The sequence below is a fragment of the Haliotis asinina genome, chromosome 3 (genome assembly GCF_037392515.1).
Source record: "Haliotis asinina isolate JCU_RB_2024 chromosome 3, JCU_Hal_asi_v2, whole genome shotgun sequence".
In the NCBI taxonomy this organism is placed as follows: Eukaryota; Metazoa; Mollusca; class Gastropoda; order Lepetellida; family Haliotidae; genus Haliotis; species Haliotis asinina.
In genome coordinates this window covers 45,578,343-45,603,142 of record NC_090282.1, presented here as the reverse complement: position 1 = coordinate 45,603,142, position 24,800 = coordinate 45,578,343, and the positions used below count along the sequence as shown (strand labels likewise).

The window sequence follows — 24,800 nt, the reverse complement described above, 5'->3', positions numbered from 1 at the left end:
ACTAATTAAATTACATAAACGTAAAAAGTCTTCATGAAAAATGCAGAGATAAATTTGTTCACTCGAAGAAGGTTCAGTAGGTGTACGAGCACTGAACTGGCCGCGTGTGCCATGATATATCTGCAAAACAATTAATTTCAGATTTATACCAGTGTTTCATACTGGAGAATCAAAGAGGGAAACCTCTGGTCAGCTATGACAGGGTCTATTAAAGAATGTGTAAAGCCCGTAATTTGAGACACAGTCAGGTGTATAAAGTTGTAAACAAATCAGTTACCTTAGGGGTCGTGTCAAAATCAAAACCAGGTAGGAAACACAAACTTGATAGAGTTGGTAAGGATGTCATTCGTCGTGTATTTTTAAATGAACGCAAAATCCCGCCGAAGTGTGCCAAAATACAAAATGAGATCAAAGATACAATGTCTCCAAAAACACTTATTGTAGCTCTGGTACAAGTGCAGTTCAGGTACACCGAAAGAGGAGATGACAGAGAAAAGTGATCAATCCTGTCCATGCAATCAGTTTATCTCAAGACAGCTGAAGAATACCGCAATTAGGGGTTTCAAATCAAATACCTTGATGACACCTGGTGTAATAACAATCACTAAGCCGATCGTATATAGCTTCCTTCAGATTGTTCTAAGGCACCAGTGTTACCATCAGACAAAGGTAGACGCCTGATCATCTTGCATGCTGGTACCCGTAGCAAGCGACTGACTGGGGTTTGTGACTTTGTTTTTGAGGCTAAGAAATCTGATGGCGATTACCATAGCGAAAAGAATGGGCAGGTATTTTTGAATGGGTTCGAACATCCGCAGCTGGACGAACCAATACTGACAGTTAGCATAACCTTCGTGTCCCTGGTACCATCACACCCACCATGAGCAATCTCAAGATTCATTTGCAGGATTTTCTCACTTCTTGTAACGTGCCTTAGAGGCAATCAGAAAGCCCCAGCGCAAGCAAATAATCCGTCACTGACGAACTAGTACGCCAGTGCGGCACCGTGAGCTCAATCACACCGAGCTGATCTGCGGTATTCTGTAAGGATTTTATAGCTCGCAATAATACCACATTCAAGCTTTCTGACGTTAAAGAGCTTTTGTATGTTTCTTTTGCGTGAATTACCCCATAAATGGGGTCACAAGGACGCTGCCACCCCGTCTCATTACGCTTTACTCGTTGACAGTACGTTTGTGTAGTTTACATCTGCAGTTTATGTAGTTATTGTGTGAAATATCTGTTTAAACTAAGCTCGGCCCAACTAATGTCTCATTGGTAATTAGACAGGAAACGTAGGAAAAGGACTTTACTGAGGAGGGATCAGTGCACAAATGAGTATATTGCGAATTTTTATTCAAAATCCAAAGCAACTTATTTGAAACAGACCATGACTTTATGCAAATTAGTGTGCAATGATACTGCATTACAAAAGACACGTTTTGAAAGCACATTTTGAAATTAAACTCAAACTTGAAATGAATTAGTTTCATTATTAAATGGAAGCAGACGTAAAATGGTAGAAGAGGTCTCCTCAAAAGCAAAACCAGGAAGGTGTTGCTGACAGTGGTTGGGGTCGGGCTCTGTGATAGACATATCACATAACAAACGATAATCCTTTGGAGGAATTAAACTGGGGAAGTAAACGCCAAGTCTTACCAATTTACAAATAATATCCAGTCCTGTCGCTCTTCTTGTTTATCAATAGATGTAACATACTAACACATATGGAAAAGCATAAACTATCTTTGAGATGACCCCCTCTGCCTGTAGGAAGCACATGCATTTCATGCCAGGTAAGTCGTTTCACAAGTCAAGTGACATGCATGACAGATTGTGGACGAAGGTATCTCAACTGTTCATTTTTGACAACATATCCCTCAGTCTCTCTGGGATGTGTGCATGTTAACAACACACCATCAGCATGTTCTGAGGTCATTTTACACAGTCTTTACTTTCCCTATATTCACCCATTACCACTACTTGACAACACTGCATAACTGCAGTCATGTTATTGCCAAACATTTTAGGAGAGTACAATACATTATCACCAGGGGTTAAAAAATCCCATAAAAATCAGGGCAAGTGGAAAATTAGTCAGGAAAAGCTACTTTCTTAAAGTCACTTGCCCTGTGGCAAGTGGCTTTTAAAAACAAATTTGAACCCTTGTATCACACAACATATGTAGTATTTAGGCATTGCAGTCAACCTTATTGAAGAAAATCAAACTTTCACAGAGAGATCAAACCATGTACTTTAATAATTATAAACATTCTGCACATGTATTTGTCCTATGTAAGCCAAATGAAAGAGACACCCTTTGAACATAAAGGCAAAGCATGGCCTACATTTGCTTGTTTCTGATGCCAGACTAATGGAAGGCAACAAATTCAGACATTATCTATGAACTGATTTCTCCAAAACACTTCTGAGTACTATGGCAACAAATCCACCATGATAATGTCTGCAAGATATGAGTTGACTCTGCAATAATGTTTATGTATAAATAACAAACTTTAACCATAAAAGCTTCTCGTGTCTTCAAACCAGTTGGTCAAAAACGGTGACATATTAACCCTGCTGTTTTCATTCAAGACACAAAAGTGTGCCAAGTCAGTCATTCCACCATTCCATTTGTAAGCAGCACTGTTTTCCATCACAGGTCAGTATTTGTTATTGTTCATTAAGTCAGTACAGGGCACTTCATGATCATGTTCTCTCTAAGTCAGTTACAGTCTTACACAATGTGCACAGGCCATGTTACCAAGAGTCAGTCGTTTGGATTGATTGCATTTTATGAAAAAAAAAGTTCATTTTCATTAATAGTAATATTCAGATCTGATCAGCAATATCTCGCTGCATTTGTGCTGGAATGACAACCAGTGATGCACTGCACATTTGTAACGATGCCTGTTTCACCAAGTAACAGTAGGGTCACACAGGTGGGAAGAAAACAGTGAGGACCAACAGTTCCTGTAGACCATCTGATGACATGTGGACTCCACAGCCTGTACTGGTGCAGCTTCCTTTGGTTGGGTGGAAACCTCCCATGTGAGAAGGAAACCTGTCACAAGTCGAGTGGTTCACCAAGACTGAGCAACAGCTCTTCCATGGCTGGGTCAGCTGCCCAGTTGATCCCACTGCCGAGAATGAGGCCTTGGAGTGTGTGGCGCTGGATCACAATCTTTGTCATCTCCCCCTCAAGCTGCTCCTTCTTACTGCAACATACAACAAACATACACTTGGTACAGCTGGGACACATATGTTACCACTAACAAGGGAAATCTTCCATATTAACTGTAACTCATTGGTTTGAGTCAATTTGTAGAAAATGGAATCTAACAACATAGTTTTGATTTTTCACTATTTCCATTAAATATCTTAATACTCATTTCAACTATTTCCACATAGCAAGAAAGTAATTTTGACGCCCACTCAGTTTCAGTTTCAAGTGTTGAAATAAGTTGAAACATGATTGGTTGATGCCAGGCTAACTATCCAATAAGAACTGAGTCTTTTAATGTCATCTCCATGTTGAAGGAGTAAGCATTAACTCCGAAACGTTGTGTTCTCTCATAAAGAAGTTGATATCCATAAAAATCTTCATTCTTACCCAATAAGAATTGGTGTAAATAGACATTGGTAAGTTGATAGTGGAGTTCCTGCCAAAAAGCTCACTACAAGTTAAATGAAATCTGGTGTTTTTCCTTGTATGAAAAATTGAATTGAAGGTCCAACCTCGAAAATCAAATCAAATGAAGGACTGGGTAAATTGTTGCAGCCTTAGTGGCATGATGGTGGGGCTTGTGTTGTTATTGCACAACACATGGTTACCAGTGTGTCAGGCTGTCTCAACTCCAGTATGTAAGCCTGTGTCAATTCCATCACAGTTTTCACAGTAATTGAGGTCACTAGCAGTCTGTCCAAGCTCAACAGAAAGCCAAAGAATACCTCTGACCCTCCTTGTGTTTGCGGAAATCATTAGCCTTTTCTTCAAGAAGGTTTTGTCGTTGGCGGATCTGGTTCATTGACCTTCTATTTTGAGCCTTCATCGCTGAAATAGTATGACCAGCTCAATTTAGGCTGAATGCAAATATGTTTCAAAAACTACTTTTTATGAAAATACTTCCTACATTCACTAATGAAGGACAAGGAATAATTGTGATGCAAGATGCTTCGGCATGCTTATTAACAACTGTTTGCATTACATATATGCATGTGAGAAGTGTCCTTGTTAACAGACTAGTAATCAGGCATAAATATTATCAGGACAGACACATGCAGCTCACTGACAAACTGATGTGCTAAGAATGCTAATTCTCGAAATTTATGATCTCAAGATCAACGTATGGGGAGACATGGACATTAACATCAGACATTCCTCATTACAGGGTCATTACAGTAAACAATGGAAACAACAAACTCAAAGGTGCACAAATTATAGTTTGTTGCAACTATGGTTCATTACATGCATTCCAGCAAAAATAACAGCAAATGGAATCAGTGGAAACAATACAAAACACTCGCCAAAGTTTTTTTCACGGAGAGTTTTGAGCTCTGTGCGGAGTGCCTCGAGTTCTGCCTCCTCCTTCATTATCTGAGAAACAAGTTTGCTCTGTTGTATCACCATATCCTCCAGCTCCCTGAAATACAGACACCTCTGTACACTGTACACACTAGCACAATGACAGGACTACATCCTCAAGTAAGGACACATATCCACTCCCATCATAATTACATACAATTAACAAGAAATAAACCCATTGTCTGATAAGGGTATGTGGGTACAGCAGATGACACATCTGTATCATACGTATGGAGTGGAATTGGTTTTGTCAGCAGAGACCAAGAGGCCTCCTCTTCTGGCTCTCTACTTAGCTGAGTGACAGATCCAGAAACATACTTCCATCAACTTCTAATGAGCTTCAGAATTCCATTTATTATGTTGCATTAAACTAAAATATCATGCAACATGTTAACAATTTCTAGTTTCCTCAACCGAGTCCTGATAAGCCAAATGCTACATGTTCTTTACTTTGAAGTAATTCACTAATTGTGAAACAGTGAAACCTGTCTAAACCGGCACCCCACTGGACCAAACTAACATGCCTGTTTAGACAAGGTGCCAGATGAGACACTGACAATCAATTTTCACAATGGCTGCCATGTACACTCGTCAGTCTCTTTATCTCAAATTGATTCACCACTCAGTCACTACTTCCTGACTATTATGCGTGTTGAGACGAGTGTATTGCATAAGGGACCTTGACTGGAATACTTATACTATTCAGCCTAAGAGTGTTTGATTCACTACGAAATCACTACTTCTTAAGATTATTGATTAGTGTATTGGATTAAGGGTCCTTGACTAGACTATTATTACTCATGTCAGTTTAGACAGTGTTATTTACGGTTAAAATTGCTTGCTGAGGCCAGAAATTTGTGTGACAAGATAGACAGGTGCCGGTGTTAGCAGGCTTCACTGTAGTTTTGAATACTATGCTGCCTGATACAGTGATTGAAATAATTTTTCAACTCAACCTGACAGCCAGGCTGGTGGCCCAAAAATGGTGCCTGCCCATCTTGAAAGTCACCTGCCCACCTTTTTAACTTACTTTTTTGCAATAACTTACAAAAAAGGCGCCAATTTGTAACGAGCACAAACGAGTAAGTAACCCTCTGTTTGATTGGTTCTTATTGAACCATGTGACTACAATCCAATCATAGCGTAGCTTAGTGATCCAACCAGTTTTAATGTCCTGTTGCTATCGTCACTGTCTGAAGAGTTGTCCATGTGTAATTATGGTATATACTCGTAGCTTTCATTCATCTTTCTTAAATCAAAATATGACATGACAATTAAAATGGAATGATCGTCCTGAAAGCGAACTGAAATAAGGTCAACCTTAAAAATTTCAGCCAGACAATCGGGCTGGTCGAGAGAATTTCCAGGCAGCCCCACTCAAAATTTACCGACCACGGGCAGTCGGGCAGGCCGTTATTTCGATCACTGGCCTGATATTGTATATTTCATTGTTTGACTTTCAGTCCATGAGTGACAGCTTTTGCATCTCTTTTTGCAACAGGCCGACTTACAGATAGTGAAACTTGGACCACTGATGCACAACAGTTGAATTCTAAACAAAACACTGTCAGCTGATTCTGCAACAGCCAAGAGTTGAACTCGAAGCTGTGCATAACAAAATGTGACATGAGCCAACACATAATTACCATCCCAACTAATTAATGAAAACAAAGCAGTGTCCGTAAAATAGATATGTCTTCATATTCTCAGGCATGTGGTAACATTCTGTACAGAAATGGCCCAAGGTAATGAATAGGATTTCTATTTCAAACTCAACAGGCAAATTTGTCTGTAAAGCAAGCTGTTCAAGTATAGTTCCTCACTTCTTTACTGTGTCATCTTCTTTTGTGCCATCTGTGTCAGGATCAGTGGGTCCAAACAATTCTTTGGAGAGTGCAGTGCCCAACTGGAGCCTGAAACAGGAATAACACTTCAAATAACACTTCAAGGTATGCCTCATTATCTCATGTACGTCTTCTGCTTTAACAGTGCTAAACCATGTTTTCAAGCCAAAATACCCAAAGGAAGAGAAGTTAACAAAATTATTTAAAATTTGGAAATGTCTTAAAACACTTCATTTTCTTTAAAATACACAATCTAAGAATTACAGTGTATGATTTACATGGCACAACCAACAGTATCAGTCAGGAAAGCTCTAGATGTCTAAAAGGACGTTCGATAGACTGTTGCTTTTCAACAGTATTTGCTCTGCAGAACTGATCAATGAGCATGAAAACAAAATGTCAGCTGGATAGCCTGGCAATAAAAGTTACCTGCACCAGCAACAGATAACCTGGCTAGAGCAAAATCAATCCCTGAAGTACTGACATACTGCCACTTAATATGTAAAGTCTACTATTGCTGTCTAATAGTACTCCTACCTTTTCAATGTGAGTTCCCGTAATGCTAGTTTTGAGGACTCCGACAGAAACTCCTCCTGTAGTTTACTGATCCTGTTCATCACAACACACCAGTCTTAATTACAGTCAGCTTGTTCATCAAATTACAGTTACATCAAATATACAATCAGATGTCAGTGTCTCGAACCTAGTAGGATGGTGTCATAATTTCAGGATACTGAGGCACTACCAGCCAGTCAGCTCAAGCTACCAACTGGTCACTGCATATAGTTCCATGTTAAGATGATTGCATACAATCATACATTATGTGTACATGAAAAGCTTAAAGGTCACATGCAACGTAAAACACAACTTTGCAGATTCTGGTACCTTTCGGTATGCACTTACTGAAACAAATCATAAAAAAAGCCAATTCAACCTATAAAGTTGAAAAAAAACGCGATGAAAAAAAAGCCCGCGAAATCGGAGTTCAAACGTTTTACTAAATTCCCCCCAGCACTGGGGGGAAAACTGGTTTCAACAACTGTGCTGCGCTGCGTCCATAACGCATGCGCAGTGGATAGGTTCGCGGAGCTTGAAACAGTATGCATGCCCAGAGTCTGAGGTCGTGAGCAGTAGTCTAATCTTGTGTACACAAACAAGTAAATAATCTACTAGTTACGTAAAACAACTTGTTGATTGGGGTAAACAGTCTCTGTCACAGGGAAAGCTCAGTGTCTGGTTTATTATATGTCTGTCTGCCTGTCTGCTGAAGACAACATGCAATACACAGCTTCAATCATTGACCACGTGCAATTTGAACTTAACACTTATCAGACTATACGACATAAAGAAAACAAGTTGATTTATGACTCGTGCACCGGAGTCCCGTGTCTGCCACATTATGTAATTAGGCACGTGTGATACACATGACATGTTTTTATGTCTGTGGGTTGCAAACAAACTACATTCATTGTTTTCGGATGACTGGATCTGACGGAAACTGTTGCACACTTTTGTCAGTTTCAAGTCCTGCTTTGTACTTGGACGAATGACAGATTCCAGTTACGCAGTAGTTTACCATCTCTACTGAGACAATTTTTAGTGGATCGAGCGCAAATTCAGAGAACATGTATTTTCCAAACCCAACATCTCTATATACATTCTTCATGGATAACGACTTCTTTCAGTGTTTGACAACAGTATATGAATCCATACTGAAACGACAAATCAAGTACACAAAAAGAAGTTGTTATCCATAAAAAATCATACTTTCTTGTGACTGACTATACTTCTAAAATGCCCATCAAACAGATCATCTTTCTGTACACACAATGAACCCTCAGCATATCAGCAATTGAAACAGCCAATCGGAAGCCGTTGTTACACTTGAGTGCATATCCACCCGCTTTGACTGGGTTCGGTCTCCCGAGGGCTTTGTTTCGGGGGAAGTAAGCCCAAGTACAAAATATTGCACTTTTGAATCGCGATTGTACGCTTATAATTTTGTTTATTTGTTTTTTGAAAAGCAGCAATGTATATTATATGTCATGAATAAGTGATAAATGTGTTTTAAGTATGTTTGATTTTTTGGTTGCATGTGACCTTTAACTGACATGTCTACAATGGGTACATGTATTTCCATCAGGATTGATAAGAGCTCAGAGAGTAGCAGATGCCCTTGATATTTACACAAATTTCCCCAGTATGTATCTAGAATGTGAGTGAATAATCCAGTATGGACTAGACAATCCAAAGATCAACATCATGAGCATTCATCTATGCAACAGAGTTATGAAGACGTGTCAACCATGTCAGCAAGTCTGACAATCTGATCCTGCTAGTGGCCTCTTACAACAAGAATGGGTTACTGACGACCAATTCCAGCCCGGACCTTCCCGCGTGGTATGTATCTACAAGAATTGTTGAGCTAGGCCAAATGCTCTTTCGCACTTCCAGGGATCACTTTGAATCTGCTCTGGGCCCATGCAGTTAGTGTGGGCTCCATGTCCTATACCAGGTAGTACCTAATGCAATGATTTTGAGGAGTGGATATGATGGAGCACCCTTAATCTTGCAGGGGGATTTGCAGGGCCTCCCATGGGAATATTTAGAATTTTTAATATAATGACGACATCTGAGTCTTTGAATATAAATCCAGTCTTTTTCTGAAGTGTTTGTGTCTTTGCGACAATAAGGATTTCATGAAGATAAACTATCTTTGGCAACTGAGTTGATTATACCAGCCTTTCTACAGACACAGAAATTATATGCACACAGAAAACCTTTAGTTTCAATAGAAAATCCATTTATTAGTAACATCTGAATTCCTTGAAGCAATACTATGGATGCACACTAAACATAAGTAAATACTGCATTTCAACGTTTAGTTGTTAAGCCAATTGTTGCACCAAGAGAACCGTACCACTGCTGAAGAAGGAAATGGCAGATACAGAGGTCAGTACTTCCCGTGTACACACCACATTAACATGGTAATACTGAATAGGATTTATTTTTCAGGAGTGCCTGAGCATTAACACTGATCTTCAATGCACCATTTCACATATAACTCAAGTGTGTGGTTTAAAATGATCCTTGCACTTTTCAATGTTGTTAATATTGTGAATGCTAACTCCTAGACATTGTTACATGATTCTATTGTAAAGATGAGCTTGAGTCCAAGTTTGAGATAGCACTGTGTAACTGTATCTTAACGTTGAGATAAGCAGTAAAATGTAGCCAGATGGAGAACTGGTTCTAGATATTGGTACTTTAGAGACAAAGGACTTCAAGAAAATATGGTCCAGCGTTATTGCAACTTCTTTCTTCACTTGGCATCAAATCAAATTTTGAAGAAACGACAGAAAATTGTTTCATAATTCAGTTAAGCATTATTAAGTTCTCCTCATCAATATATATTAGAAGTGAATGTAATAAGATTTCATACCTTTCTCTTGCTACTTCAACATCTTTCGTTAGAGGCACATCTGTCTTTTCTGAAAAGAGAGAACATGAACCCAAAACCTGGGAGCAATTGACAACAATGCAACAATTACACTTTGAGAAACCAGCAAAATGACAAGCTTGCTACCACATTTTATATACAACTAACTGAGAATTGTTCCTCACATTACGTCACTTCCGGTGGGCTGTAGAGCTCAAGCGACAGAGTTATGTAACCTGTCTGTGGTTTTGTTGGCGGGTGAGATAGAAGCAGAGGGCTTTTAAGCAACTTTTAATCACTCTGTATTAATTAACTACAAGTTTATTAAGGATGACTTTGGTGCCTCCACTTAAGACTAACCACAAGTATTTCATATGTAATGGTGAAAAGAGTACAAAAAGAAATAAGTTTGTTCATTCTTTCAAACAATAACTAATGAAATATAGGGGGGGTCAGCTTCTAATACAAAAACCACAGGGAAAGGACAGTATGATGGATTAATTCTTCAAATAACAGCGAACATGCACAGCTTGTAAATGAATAAATGATGGTTTACCAGCTTGGATCTGACTGAGTTGGTCAACTAGCTGTCCATTCAGCCAGGTCCTGGTGGCAAGGATATCACTGACTGTCTCAGCTGGGATGCAGTGGTCAGTTGAAGTTGACTCTTCCTCCACCATGTCCACAGCTGTACCATCTTGGGAAGTCTGCTCGCTAATGCTCATGCTGGCAATCTGTAACACAGAATGTAACATAATTTGTATGAAAGATACTAAAGTATCTGTGTATGACCATAATGTAGTACTATTACGACTACTACTGAAACATTAATCAGCCGCCATATAGCTGGAATATTGCGGAGTGCGGCGTAAAACTAAACTCATTAATCAGCTGTTATCTGCCTCATACCACATTATTGATGGATACATTAACACTCTTTTATATGTCATTATGTTCAGCACACACACAATTTACACAGATAAAGGTCTGCAGCAAACTGCAGTTATTCTTTTCATGATCTTGGCTAGGCTGTGATTAATTCAATAAGTAATTCTCACATTTACATTTCACGCAAAATAGCAGGCATTATATTTAAGTATAAATGCACATAAAGTGATAGCGAGTTAGAACCATCACTCACATAGTATTATCACATGGTACTCATGTGGGAAATTGAACCCAGGTCTTTGGTGTGACGAATGAATGCTGTCGCACTAGGCTACATCACCAAACATGTAACAGGGAAAGGCGAGAATCAAATCCAAGCTGCATTTATTATTTAGATAGAAACACAATCGTTTGAGGCTGAAATTTAGACTAAGAAACAAACTGTTCCCTCTGTTTAATAATCAAAGAAAAAAGAAGACCAAAGTCTCAAAGAGAGCATAGGTTTTGGTATCTGCAATTTGAATGCTTTATCACTACCGAAATATTATCACAAGATACGTGGGAGAAACCGATTTCGTGTCACAACTGGCTGATTGACAACGTCAAACGCTGGAATAGTAAGAACATGTTATGTGCGTACATATCGTTAATGTTTATAAAGTGAGAGGCATCGATAATGTCAAAGGGGATCTTCCTTGTGCACAAACACAACTGCTATCCTCCATCCAAACTCGGCCTCCAGCGCCATATTTTCCATGGATTAGGTCATTACACTGGAAGGGGATACAGAACTTGATAAAAATCGTACTACATTCACACTCTCCTGCCCAAGCAGGTTATGTACTGTCTGTTTAATGACTAAATTCTTTGTGCTTTTTTCTGTCATTTACCGAGTCATATTTGCATTTTATCCACGCAAACAACCGATAAGTGTTACAGTTTACGACTATGTTTCCCCCAGTACAGAATGAGTATATTCCATCACACTTCCGGTTCCGCTGGCGGCAAGTTCAAAGAAGATAAAACTGCGGTGTGTGTAAATCTTGTATTTAAGCGTTCAAACTTTGGCATTATTTAATCTAAAACCTTAGAGCATTTCTATCCAGGGTAGACTTCCGCCCGTATCCCCTCTAAATTTCAACGGTGACGAAATATATCTTTGAGTTGCATTTAGTTTTAGAATGAAGAAACATGTCAAAACTCATGCTTGTCAGATGAGGAATATATTCAGGTGATATGACTTGACTAGAATGAAATGTAAGAGGGGATATGGGCTTTATTCTTTCACCTCCCCTCTTTCCACTCCATGAATTAAAGGGGCACTGATGCGGAGCGAATAATGTTTCTCGCCAACGGTCTAATTACGAAACCAAACTGCAAGTTGGTCAGCGCCCGCTCCTTCGACCGTGACGGACAAAGGAACTGGGCTCCTGTCCATATTAGCAGAATTTCTTCACCTAAACAGTCAGGAGGCTGGATGCCCATCGTATGCCATTATTTAAAAATATCCATGGTATTCCTTTTCTGATCGTAACAAATTATCCCAGCAGTGTAGTTTTTTTCGGATGCTTGGATGGTATAGTTACTGATCCAATTTGATCCTATTTCTGTGTTTTTAACCTCTATATTTAAACATGTTACATGAAAATATGATGTCTACAGGCACGTAGCAAGCCATTTGTTTCAGTCTGAAACATTGCAAAGCTTCATATTTAGGTAGTTTTGAGTGTTGGCTCAGCTGTGATAGGAAATATCATATGCAAATTTTGGTAGCTATGGTAGCTACAATGGTTTATTATTTATGATAATAAAAACACACAGTTGATTTATTTGAATTCATAAACAAAAAAACGATGACTTTACCTTTGGTAGAGAAATCTGAAAATTTTCTTACGTAAAAAGACCCCTTATTACACCTATTTACCCAAGTACACAGCAAATGCCTGTATGTATTCCTTATGTAATGAAATTCCGTTGGTATCCTCAAAACAGTTTAAGTGTTTTCAGGCTGCATGCGACACAGAGATTACATCTTCCTTGCTGTTTGATGGTGTAAACCTACACGTGTTATTTGTCATCATTCTCTGGATGGTCAATTAATGAATTTATAACAGGTATAATTAGTAGTAACACCACATCGGTTACTCAACAAAGGTTCCCATTTGGCATTTCTCCTGTCTGGAGTAAATACTCAACATTATAAATTAAGGTCTGTAGTGGCAAAGACCCGTGAAGGTCCCGGGGTAGAATAGGCCTTCAGCAACCCATGCTTGCCATATAAGGTGACTATGCTTGTCGTAAGAGGCGACTAACGGGATCGGGTGGTCAGACTAGCTGACTTGGTTGACACATGTCATCGGTTCCCCATTGCGCAGATCGATGCTCATGTTGTTGATCACTGGATTGTCTGGTCCAGACTCGATTATTTACAGACCGTCGCGATATAGCTGGAATATTGCTAAGTGCGACGTAAAACTAAACCCACTCACTCACTGTAGTGGCAAATGTATAGTATGTTATGTAACATGTGCATGTAAGTGGTGCAAGAGGGTTTATCAGCTGAGTTACAACAACAAACATCGATCAAAGGATTAACTGATAACACACTGATTGATTAATTACTTTTATCTTCTAACGGATTTGTCAAAAGGCAGTGTGTGTAGATGACTACACCCTGTCGTAAAGTGCGAGTGTAAAAACAACATCCTTCCTTCAAAGAATTAACCACCCTTGCGTTGATGGATTGATTGCTCATTATTGGTTAACTACATTACTTAGAATAGGGGACATCATACAGTTAGTTTCCAGGTGTGCTATCCTGGGTGACCGATGAGAGGTTTATCAGGTTTTCACCAACAAAAGACGTGAAACGATGTGTTACTTTTTCGCAAATTAGACAGTTGTATGACACCTGACACAGAGAAGGATTATTTACCAGCTGCACATGAATGGAATACGATTGCTTTTACGTGGATATCGATACATTCCTGAACAAGGTAGTAGCCTGACATCGTTGCTATAAAATTAGTCTGTTTTACATTAACTATTTGCATTTTGTTTTAATTTACATGTATTTGTTGTAGCATTCAGCAGAATCTATATGACAGAAAACACACACTAGATCGCGTATGTGTGTGAAATAGGATCCACATTGGCAATCTATACAATGTATAAATGTTGCTGTTATGTTAGAAATTTACTATGAGTATAAGCAGATCGTGTGTTCTTTTATTAATTTTCAAAATCATACAAATATGACAATAAACTTATTAGGGTTATGAGACAAAATATAGAGACGTACATTGGCTTCGTTATTTTCCCGTCCTAATAGTTTTTTTTACCATTTCTACCACTGGCAGATGATTAACCTTCAAAGTGTTTCATTTGTTTTCATAATACATTTGTAATGAAGTAAAAATGACTTCACCTCAGTTGATCTTTCTATAATTAAACTATCAAGTGCGTATACGGACTGCGCGGCAGAGGTCACAAACCAGTCACGAATTCTGGGATATCATCCGGGTATTCACGGGAGAAAAACAATAACAAAACTTTACACCAGTCCACGGAAATTGCTCCGCATCAGTGCCCCTTTAATGGAAACTCCAAACATGCAAATGCATACACTGCAACCGAACAGAAACACACGAACACGACTAGTTACACTATTACCACAAAATGATGCCTCTTGGCTATTTGGGATTTCCCTTTCTCAGTACTTTCTGGTACTTTTTTTGAGCTGACTCCCATAAGGGACACAAAGTCAGCAATCTAACCCTCTCAACCTATGTCACTTCCACTAAAACAGATAACTTGTAATTGGTAGTTGTCACCACATGCTTTTTGTATCCTTATGTTCTAGAACATGAAGTGAAATATAATACACTGTACATCTGACCACTTAAGACATTCTGAACTTGATTTCTTTCAGAAATATAACAATTTATATTTGGCAAAGATAATTATGCTCAATGAAAGATGTGTATATGAAAGTGTCCCTTGATGTCTGACACGAACTCGTAGGACTATTAATATATTAGTAAGCATCACTTAATCAGTGCAGTCACAATGGTATATAAACATGTGAACATTACTGCATTACCATGTTTACCATATGTAAAATGGAAAACATCTCTGCATATGAACAATGTTAGTTACATGATACTAATACTCAGATCTCCACTGAGTCCACAAGGCATGGAGATTGTTAGCATAATATAGTAGAATTTAGATAACCTTCAGATAACCAGTTTTGTATCATACTACAGTGCACTCTGTCTAATTCGGACTCTGTCTAATTCAGTTTGGGACCGAGTGAAAAGTCCAAATTAGACAACAGTCTGAGTTGCACAGAAATTTTCAGTATTGATCATGTCAATTGTAGTTTACAAATTAGTGTTAATCGCATCAATGGTAAATTCACCACTAGATAAAATACACAAACCAATCAACGGGTTCGTTGTTTGTTCAAGATTTAATGACCAAGAGGACTTACTGTTCAGTAAATAATACAAAATACCTAAACCAATCAATGGGTAGTTTATTTAATGTTTATTGGCCAAGCAGAGTTCCTGCTTAGTCTGGAGTTTAAAGCAATGTTTTCATTTGTAACTACATTTACGAGCTGACGCCTTAGTCCGAAATGAGAATCTGAGATACAGAGCTTTTTCATGATGACAACAAAGAAGAATTATGTTGGGACCATAAGTTCAGTCAGGTTTATACAGCAATCTGAGAAAGACAGAGTCCGAGTTTGACAGAATGCACTGTACATGGTGTGGAGGCACCCAGTATATCTTATGCCATTCCTGTTTGGTTTAAACTCTTTGTTTATGTTGACAAATCATTCAGTCATTCAAATTACAGACAAGAGAACAGTGTCATTTTATTTCTGCTTTACTGTTACGCAGATACTATTATTTTTGTGTCTTGTCTTAAAGTTTTATTATATTAGGCATGTAGTGACCTTCAGAATTAAAAACTATCCCTTGTTATTGGTTGGTTTTGTTTGTTGTAGATACCTCTAATCTGCTATGTCAAGGACATCTGAACCTGCAGCATTGAGGCTCCGTTCACAGAGCCAGGCTAAACTAACGAATCACTTCACAACTTTGAAGAACTCAACATCAAACGGGTCAGTCAACATCACTGATACTCCTGAATTTCCCAGTTCATCAAGTCACAATGGAATTACCCATCTGAGACAGAGGCTACAAGACCGTTTGGATGGAAGAGGCAGTGTGGAGGTAGAAGACAACACAAGTCCAGGTCTAGCGAGACTCAGGATGACTCCAGGTACTGGTTAGAGCCATTTACATGTCAAACAGAAGTGTAACTTCACTGGAGCTTTAGACCAGCAGCTAAAAACACTGACTGCTACATGGTAGTTGCAACACAATTGACTTTACAAGTACCTGAATTAGTGCACACAGTGTGCTATTGCTGAAATTGTTCACCTTGTAGTTGCACACTTACAATGTTATTTTTCTATTTTTGTGTCTATCAGGTCGCATATTAAGGAACAAACAGGAAATGTTGATAAAGAAGCATGAGGAGGTTCGTCAGCGTGCAGACCAACTCAACGTAGGGGGAGGTGTTGCACTTTGGCCAGATATGGAGAGGATGAAGCTGCATTCAGGGGAGACAATTCAGCTTGTTCTCACATCACTTGTGCTGATGTTAACAGTGGTGTTTACTTTTTACAAGTTCCACGGTAAGTTTAGGAATGAACCATTATACAGACACTGATATACTGACCACAGTTTTTAGCAGCACATTATCAGTATACACATGTTTACATGTATGTATCGGCTTCAGGCTCCTCCCTGACAGATTTACAAACCTACACCTGGAACCTGAAGGCATTCTCCACACATCATGTGATTGACATTGATGAAGGGCAGGAGAGGTTCAAGACATCTCTCATTTCCTGGCATTCCAAGTACAAGACTTTACTGGTGAGTCACCCTGTACTGCATGTGGTTGAACAATCATCAAACATTACATTTCTAAACCTTCAACTCTTGCAAGTAGTTGTGTATTATTCACTGTTGAAGTACAGGGTTTGGCCCAAGTAGTACATGATGCATATATGGACGATGTCAACAATATATTTACTAGTTTGTAACTACTGAGCCTGTCACAAAGCAAATATTGATTGATAGTTTTTGTGTTAAACCTTAGTTAACTAGTGATGTACACAGGATGTGTCTATTCAATGGTCCAATTCTTGATTTGTAGGTGTTATTGTATCAGGTGCTAATTAGGAGGCCTCAGTTTTGAGGGAGAGAGAGTGAGATGTATATGAACAACATTCTGTTTTCCAGTCATTGATACACAAGAGATTTGACATGACATCCTCTTCTGGTGTGGACATTATGTTTCTGTGTGGTTACCTGATAGGGCTGGCAGTTTTGATGTATTATCTCATTGATAATATGTTTGCCAAGAGCAAACTGTCACCAAGAAGAATAAAGAACTGGTGAGTGTTTGTCACTGAGGGACAGAATCTTAACCTCATTTCTCGTTTCAGTGGTCCTAACAGGCAACATGGCTGCATGATCCTGAGGGAGTTAAAAAAGTGTGGGAAAGTTTGATAGTGTCCAATGACCGAGGGTTGTAGTGTATGTGGCACCATGAGCAGGCAATGTGGATATGAGAGCCATATTAGCAGACTATAACTATTACTTTCTATTACTTGAAACTCTGACGTGAGTTATGTTGCTTTGTCAGCATTTTGTACCCAAAGCCTTCTCAGTATGGATTTTTGCTGAAACAGTATCACTGTACAGTTGCATGTCTTTTGACAGTGTGCCTACTGACTGTGATAGGCACATGGACTGTACTGTTGCATGTCTGTTTACAGGGTATGCCAACTGACTGTGATACGCACATGGACTGTACTGTTGCATGTCTGTTTACAGGGTGTGCCTACTGACTGTGATAGGCACATGGACTGTACTGTTGTTGCACTGGTTAGTTTTGGCACACCAGCTGGAGTATGCTGTAGAACAAAATGTTCATCATCTCTCTGAAACACTGGTAAGTTATTTGTTGACTTGTGTGTTTATAAGAAAGGACTTATCACCTCCATAAATTAAAATAATAGTCATTATGTGCATTCTATTTTTGTAGCAAACATGGAAACAGACAAACCTGTACATCTAAATTTCTGTTGTAATAATACATATGTTTATTACTGTTTTCACCCACCATGACATTGCTGCAATATTGCCATATTGATTTTGTTTGCACTGCATGAAAATGTGGGTTCTCTTCACATTATATTGTTGTAAAAATATTTGTATTACCACCGTAAAGGAGGCATCTGAAAATCATGGCATGTAAAACTGTCAGATCAGGTTTATGTCACCAGCTTGTTAGATTTCTGCACAATGCCTGGAAGAGAACACTTTATGATGTGATACACCAAACCTTGTGCACCAGCGTTTTCTTATTTGATGCTTGCAATGTAAACCTTACAATGTTAAGCATTTACAGTGTCACAAAATCTTGAAAATAGACAGAAGTGTGAGATAGGGTCAAATATACTTATTTCATTTCTGGGATTGATTATGGTGTATCTAGGCTGCATGGGGCAGTTGAAATAGAGCCTGTGACAACAACTTTTATTGTCTGCCCCCATTGCAGGTAACATTTCCCACCACACATGCATAGCAGCAGTTTCACTGGTGTAAACTAAGCACCTAATAAGACCTATCCTATAGTGTGTATCTGGTGAATCAATTCCCGGTACCAAAGCATGTAAACAAGTCTGTCTTCATCCTCATTAATCAGTCAGTTAGCCCACACACTGCTTGTGGCATTTTGTAAAAGTCCACTTGTCACAGTGAGTATATCAGGTTAGGCCTGCTCAGTGGAAAAAGAGATTAAAGTTGTGAATGAAACAATCAGACCATACATCATGTGAGCTTTTCTGGATATGACGAAGATGGATTTGAATATCTCTCTCACTGTGCTTATGAAGACTAGTCATTTGTCAGTGACAATGATAGGATTGTTTTAACATGGTGTTGGCAATATTTGATTGTGCAGCCAGATTAATTCACTTGGTTGCTCCAGGAAAAAACTGAAATTGTATGCTTTATTTTAGCATTACAGAGCAGAGAAAATACAGCTTGTTCTGCAGGGCTACATACTCAGGCTGTATCGATTCACCCAGACCACAATGTGATTTGACTTTGGATATTGGACCCACAATTCGTTCATTTTATTTGTTTCGATTCAATTCTCCATACTAGTGAAAACATAACTCCATTCTCAAAGTTGTCGGTTTTATGGTACTGTCAGAGACAGAAAATAAAACGATTTTAGGCTGTTATTCTGTATCCCTCAGTTTACACAACTGCAGTTAGGATATATCGAAATAACTTCGACTAACTGGGTATACAGTGGGATGCGTAAGAGGATATCCAAAAAAGCATGGTTACTTGTAAAAGTGGGCAAAACTTAGAAAAATATGAATAGCTGCTGAAAACAAGATCAGACTATAGATGGCAACTAGGTCACGCAGCCAGGTATGACAACAGTAAGTCAACTTACCTCTCATGAAATGCATTCACAGCATCCTGGCACAAGAGGTTATCTCAAAGATATTTTGTACTTTTTCATGTGTGTTGAATATGTCTCATCTATTGATTAACTTAAATTTCTTTCTTTCATGAAGTTTATGTTAAGATACACAAAAGAGTATGACACCTGATACCCATAGAAAAGCATCGTAGCAAATGTCTCAAAATATATAGGTGGCATGACCACCCGAAGATAGACAGGACTGATATTGTTATACATGTATATGTTAGGACATGCTGTCTATTTCCCTACTTTTATTCCTCTATGGTAGCTACATTCTTAACAGTTTAAGCATAAAAGTTTATTTTTTACATCAGCTATAGTTTATAATGAGGCTAAGTCTAATTTAAAAATGAGCATTTAAAAAGTACTCTTTGTAAAGCAAGATCATCGCACACTAATTTGCATGGGCATGGCCTCTTTGAAATGAGTCGCTCTGGACTTTGATAAAAACCTGCATTGGTTATTTCTGCACTAATCACTTCCCAGTAAAGTCCTTTTTTCATATTTCCTTTCCCCTTACCACTGGAACTGTAGTTAGGCCAAACTTGTTTTAACATATATTTCACAGTTTCACACATCAACTATATAAATTGTAGAGATAAATGTGGAAAAACTGGGGTTTTTTTTGACAGTACTATAGCGTGAAATCCATTGTCAGTTTGGCAATGTCTGTCAACTACAAGTCTCATGAGGTAATGAGCTTGACATCAACCGATCATGTTTTGCCTTGTTTCAGCACTCAAAATGCACAAGATGGTGTCAAAATTATGTTCTCACTGTGTAGAAATAATTTGAATAGGTATTCAAATACCCACTCAAAATAATGATAATGGTTATCAAAAATTGAAACAAAGGTGTCAGATTTGATTTTTGATGATTCAAACTGAATAGTTGCAGCCCAACTACATACATACTTTAATAGATCTATACCTGTGTCATTTTATGATAAATTTATCCATGTAATATTTATCTCGGATTAATCCAAACTAAACATGCATGTGTATTGAACAATCCGTATCCTACATTTTTATTTGCTCAGTATGATCTTCTTTTTCAGGGTGACCTTGTTGACACTGACCTTGACCTCCAGGTGTTTCATACAGTGCTAATGTATTGGCGGACGCGCTGCTTACCTCCTACTACACATGGCACTTTGTCCATTCTGAGTGTGCTTCCTGTGCGGGACGTCATGTATTACCTGCAGTACTACAGTCTCCCAGTCATTACTGTACTTGTCACACCAGTGCTCAGACTCATGGTAGCTCTCTGTCATGTGTACAGGATATAGCTACCTCTGCATGAGGCTCACAATTCTCTCACGTAGCTCACCAGTTTTTACATGCAGTTTACTGTTACTGTTATCACATATCTCATTATCTCAGTGTTCTGGTGCATAGCTTATAGAGCTCACATTTCAAACATTTCATGCAGCACACAACAGACATCTCATGTACTTCACTATTCTCACACACATCTCCTGTAGCTCACTATTCTCACACAAATCTCATGTAACTCAGTGTTCCTACACACATCTCATGTAGTTCATTGTTCTCACACACATCTCCTGGAGCTCATTGTTCTGCTACACATCTCATTTAGCTGATTGTCCCCCACACATCTCATGTTGCTCATTGTTCTCCCACACATCTCATGTAGCTGATTGTTCTCATACACATCTGATGTAGCTCACTATTACCTCACACATCTCCTGCAGCTCACTGTTCCAACACGCATTTCATGTAGCTCACTGTCCCCACACACATTTATGTAGCTCACTGTTCTAACAGACGTCTCACGTAGCTCATTATTCTATCAGACATCTGATGTAGCTCATTATTCTAAGAGGCATCTCATGTAGCTCACTATTCTCACACACATTTCATGTAGCTCAATGTTCACACATGATAAATGAAGCTGACTGTTCTCACACACGTCTTATGCAGTTCCTTGTTCTAACAGACATATCGTGTAGCTCAATGTTCTCCCTCACATCTCGTGTATCTCACTGTTCACCCACACATCTGATGTAGAGCATTGTTCTCCCACACATCTCATGTAGCTCATTGTTCTCCCACACATCTCATGTAGCTCATTGTCCTCCCACACATCTCACGTAGCTCATTGTTCTCCCACACATCTCATGTAGCTCATTGTTCTCCCACACACCTCATGTAGATCATTTTCTCCCACACATCTGATGTAGAGCATTGTTCTCCCACACATCTGATGTAGCTCAATGTTCTCCCACACATCTCATGTAGCTGATTGTTCTCCCACACATCTGATGTAGAGCATTGTTCTCCCACACATCTCATGTAGTTCATTGTTCTCCCACACATCTCATGTATCTCACTGTTCACCCACACATCTGATGTAGATCATTGTTCTCCCACACATCTCATGTAGCTGATTGTGCTCCCACACATCTGATGTAGCTCATTGTTCTCTCACACATCTCATGTAGCTGAATGTTCTCCCACACATCTCATGTATCTCACTGTTCACCCACCCATCTGATGTAGCTGATTGTTCTCCCACACATCTCATGTATCTCACTGTTCACCCACCCATCTGATGTAGATCATTGTTCTCCCACACATTTCATGTAGATCATTGTTCTCCCACACATCTCATATAGCTCATTGTTCTCCCACACATCTCATGTAGCTCACTGTTCTTACTTACATTTCATGTAGGTCACTGTTCTCACGCATGTCATGAATCTTACTGTCATCACAGACATATCATGTACACCATTGTTTTATTTGTTCAGATATTCTATAAATCATGTTGCTAATTCTTTCTGTGACAGTAGTCAAGTTTCAATTTTTTCTCAAAGCAGCAGTGAAGGTTTAATCTGTTCTGTTTTCATTAATCCCTGATCAGGCTTGAAGGACATGCAGTGTTGTTGAATCCTCACAGTCTGAGATTTTGTAGTACTACCAGTGTGCAGTAATAATGATGTCTTAATGGGAGTCTGTAATTTATTTGAAGATATCACTGTGTAATAAAATGGATAATTGCAGGTTCTTGTTGGTGTTCAGTAATAAACACAGGATGGAAGGTTGTACTTCACTCCCATCCAACAAACTCAGCTCAGCTCCTGATATATTGTACAGTGATTTCTGAGCTTATGTTTTGTATACATATGTGTTGATGAAAATAAAAGGTGTATTTATATTGACATCAGTTTGTGCTATTTATATTTATAAATGAAATTCGGAGACCGAGAGCGTTATTGGTATATGGATGAAACATGATTTCTCCATAACCTTGTAAATGATGTATAGTTGTGTTGGTTTTACTTGTTTTAATACATGAATCAGAATGGCCAGTAAATTCCAGAGTCAGAATCAACTGCAAGAACAATGGCATGACATTGTTTTAGTTGTAAGTAGCAGCCCCACATACAGGATGACACAGGAGTCATGTCACTTTTTGCTGAGATTTGACACTTTCCAACTGTTTTTTGGTATTTTGGCACAAGTGAAGAAATATCAGAGGTCTGATTCATGTGATGGGAAAATTTAAAGTTAACTTTATGTGTATCATCCCTAACATTCTAAGCTGTTTGTAACAGATTTCTGTAAAAAGTAGTCAAAGTACAAGGCCAGTGTCAATGTCAGACTTCCAGGTAAAATTCAGCTCATGTTGGTACTGTACCCACTGTATTTCTTTGGAGTGGGTATTATGAATGTTTAGTGGATATTTCATTTTCCGTTACCCTGTGTTTTCAAATATGTGGGTATTTCAGTCAGTCATTTTACTCACCTGTCACCTGAAGATCTGGGATAGGATAGGTCTTCAGCAATCCATGCTTGCCCCAAAAGGCGACTGTGCTTGTGGTAAGAGGCAACTAACGGGTTTGGGTCAGGCTAGCTGATTGGGTTGACACATGTGATAGGTTTCCAATTGTGCAGAATGATGGTCCAGACTCGATTATTTACAGACTGCAGCCATATAGAGGGAATATTGCTGAGTGTGGTATATATCTAAACTCACTGTCTAATTTTACTCACCTAGCTATATGTCACAGAGTAATTGTACAAAACAGTTGGGTGCTGCCTTATTTCATACCTAATCAAAACCAACTTCAATATAACGGAAATGACTTCATTAAAAACGTCACTCATCATATATTGACAGTACAGCCCAAGTCCTATGCAGTTCAAATTCAAATGATGTCTTTTTCATTACAAAGTAATTTTGATAAATATATTCCCTACACATATGTTTTCAACTGTTTGCGTATTTAACATTTTCAGTGCGTAATAGATACGTAATAAGAAATATTTCTCAGTGCGTAATTTGAAATTTTCTATACATATTTTACTTGGATATACAGCGTATATGGGCCTCTGTTTATGTGAAACATTGTCAGAGTCTGGGGAATGGTTTCATCTCTTCGGTGTTAGGACAGATCCAGGTTATTTTGATGTTATTGTAAATCTTGGCTGCATCTTTTATTGTCAGTGTCTGCTTCTTCACAGTCTTTGCATTTATGTAAAGATCTTGAAACAAGGACATGAAGTAATATCAATATCAATATTGGGACTGGCAGTACATAGAGGTACATAAGTATAGATGAAAAAGTTTGAGGCCATGGTGGTGATGGCAGCAGTTTATCTATTTGCCAACACTTCATGTATAGATAATCAGTATACATACAATATATTCATTTTGAAGTACAGTCATACTCAGACAATCACCCCATGTGTTTTGACAAAAATGCATATGAATTATGGCTGGGACAGGCAACATGGATACTCGGGATGGATGGGAATGAGTAGGACCAAGATACCCGTCTCAGTACCCAGGTTCATTATGATCATGTGGCTAATTAGATTAAACAATGGTATGTGTTATCCTTTCTTGAATGAAAGGTTGTATCATCTTTGAAGATTTAGACATGATTTACGGTCACATCTTTTGAACATAATACATGGTGAAGATATTGAAAAACGTAAAATTGTAGCCTCCAGGCTGAAGAATATATTTCTTGCAAATTTGATATCAGGAAGTAACAGTGGGTATCATCTGGCTAGGGTAATAGGGGTGGGGTACACAGGTAGAAAAGTTGGACCTGTCTCAGCCGTAATGTGAATATTTGACGTAAATAATGTAAACAGAAAGAAACAGAGTTCTTCATTAAAGAATTGCCAGAACTACACATCTCTGTACATGAAGCTGTGGCAGAGATTGAGTGGAAGGGACTGATGAGGTGAAGCTAAACGCATGTTGTGACAAGATGCTGTGGCCGTGTCAAGTAATAATGCACAGCAGGTTCTCAGCTGGTTCACAGCATGTTCACAGCTGTGAATTGTGAACTTATCATTGTAACCATGACTTGTACCTGAGCAATGACAGGCATTCTGAACAATTAAAATTTTTGAACAAATAACCAGTGAACACTCATGGATCAAGCAGCAGACATGGCCTATTCAGTTAG

At 38.7% G+C, this 24,800-nt stretch overlaps 2 protein-coding genes across 3 annotated transcripts; one reads left to right on the top strand and one right to left on the bottom strand.

The window, feature by feature from the left end:
• Nucleotides 1-2,236: 2,236 nt before the first annotated feature.
• Nucleotides 2,237-11,533, bottom strand: LOC137278109 (centromere protein H-like). 2 transcript variants are annotated; one of them, XM_067810232.1, is made up of 9 exons: nt 11,397-11,533; nt 11,010-11,087; nt 10,425-10,602; nt 9,872-9,920; nt 6,967-7,038; nt 6,409-6,498; nt 4,528-4,643; nt 3,952-4,054; nt 2,237-3,218 (listed from the first exon to the last, which is right to left on the bottom strand). In XM_067810232.1, the coding sequence occupies exons 3-9, from the start codon at nt 10,591-10,593 to the stop codon at nt 3,068-3,070; spliced, it is 750 nt and encodes a 249-aa protein (XP_067666333.1). In that variant the 5' UTR covers nt 10,594-10,602; nt 11,010-11,087; nt 11,397-11,533; the 3' UTR covers nt 2,237-3,067. The 2 variants fall into 2 exon arrangements, with proteins under 2 accessions (XP_067666333.1, XP_067666334.1); XM_067810233.1 differs by lacking the exon at nt 11,010-11,087 and having other exon boundaries at nt 11,397-11,522.
• Nucleotides 11,534-11,736: 203 nt separating this feature from the next.
• Nucleotides 11,737-22,537, top strand: LOC137278108 (uncharacterized). The gene is made up of 7 exons (XM_067810231.1): nt 11,737-11,786; nt 15,774-16,051; nt 16,263-16,469; nt 16,574-16,713; nt 17,083-17,237; nt 17,680-17,797; nt 20,409-22,537. The coding sequence occupies exons 2-7, from the start codon at nt 15,790-15,792 to the stop codon at nt 20,637-20,639; spliced, it is 1,113 nt and encodes a 370-aa protein (XP_067666332.1). The 5' UTR covers nt 11,737-11,786; nt 15,774-15,789; the 3' UTR covers nt 20,640-22,537.
• Nucleotides 22,538-24,800: the final 2,263 nt, after the last annotated feature.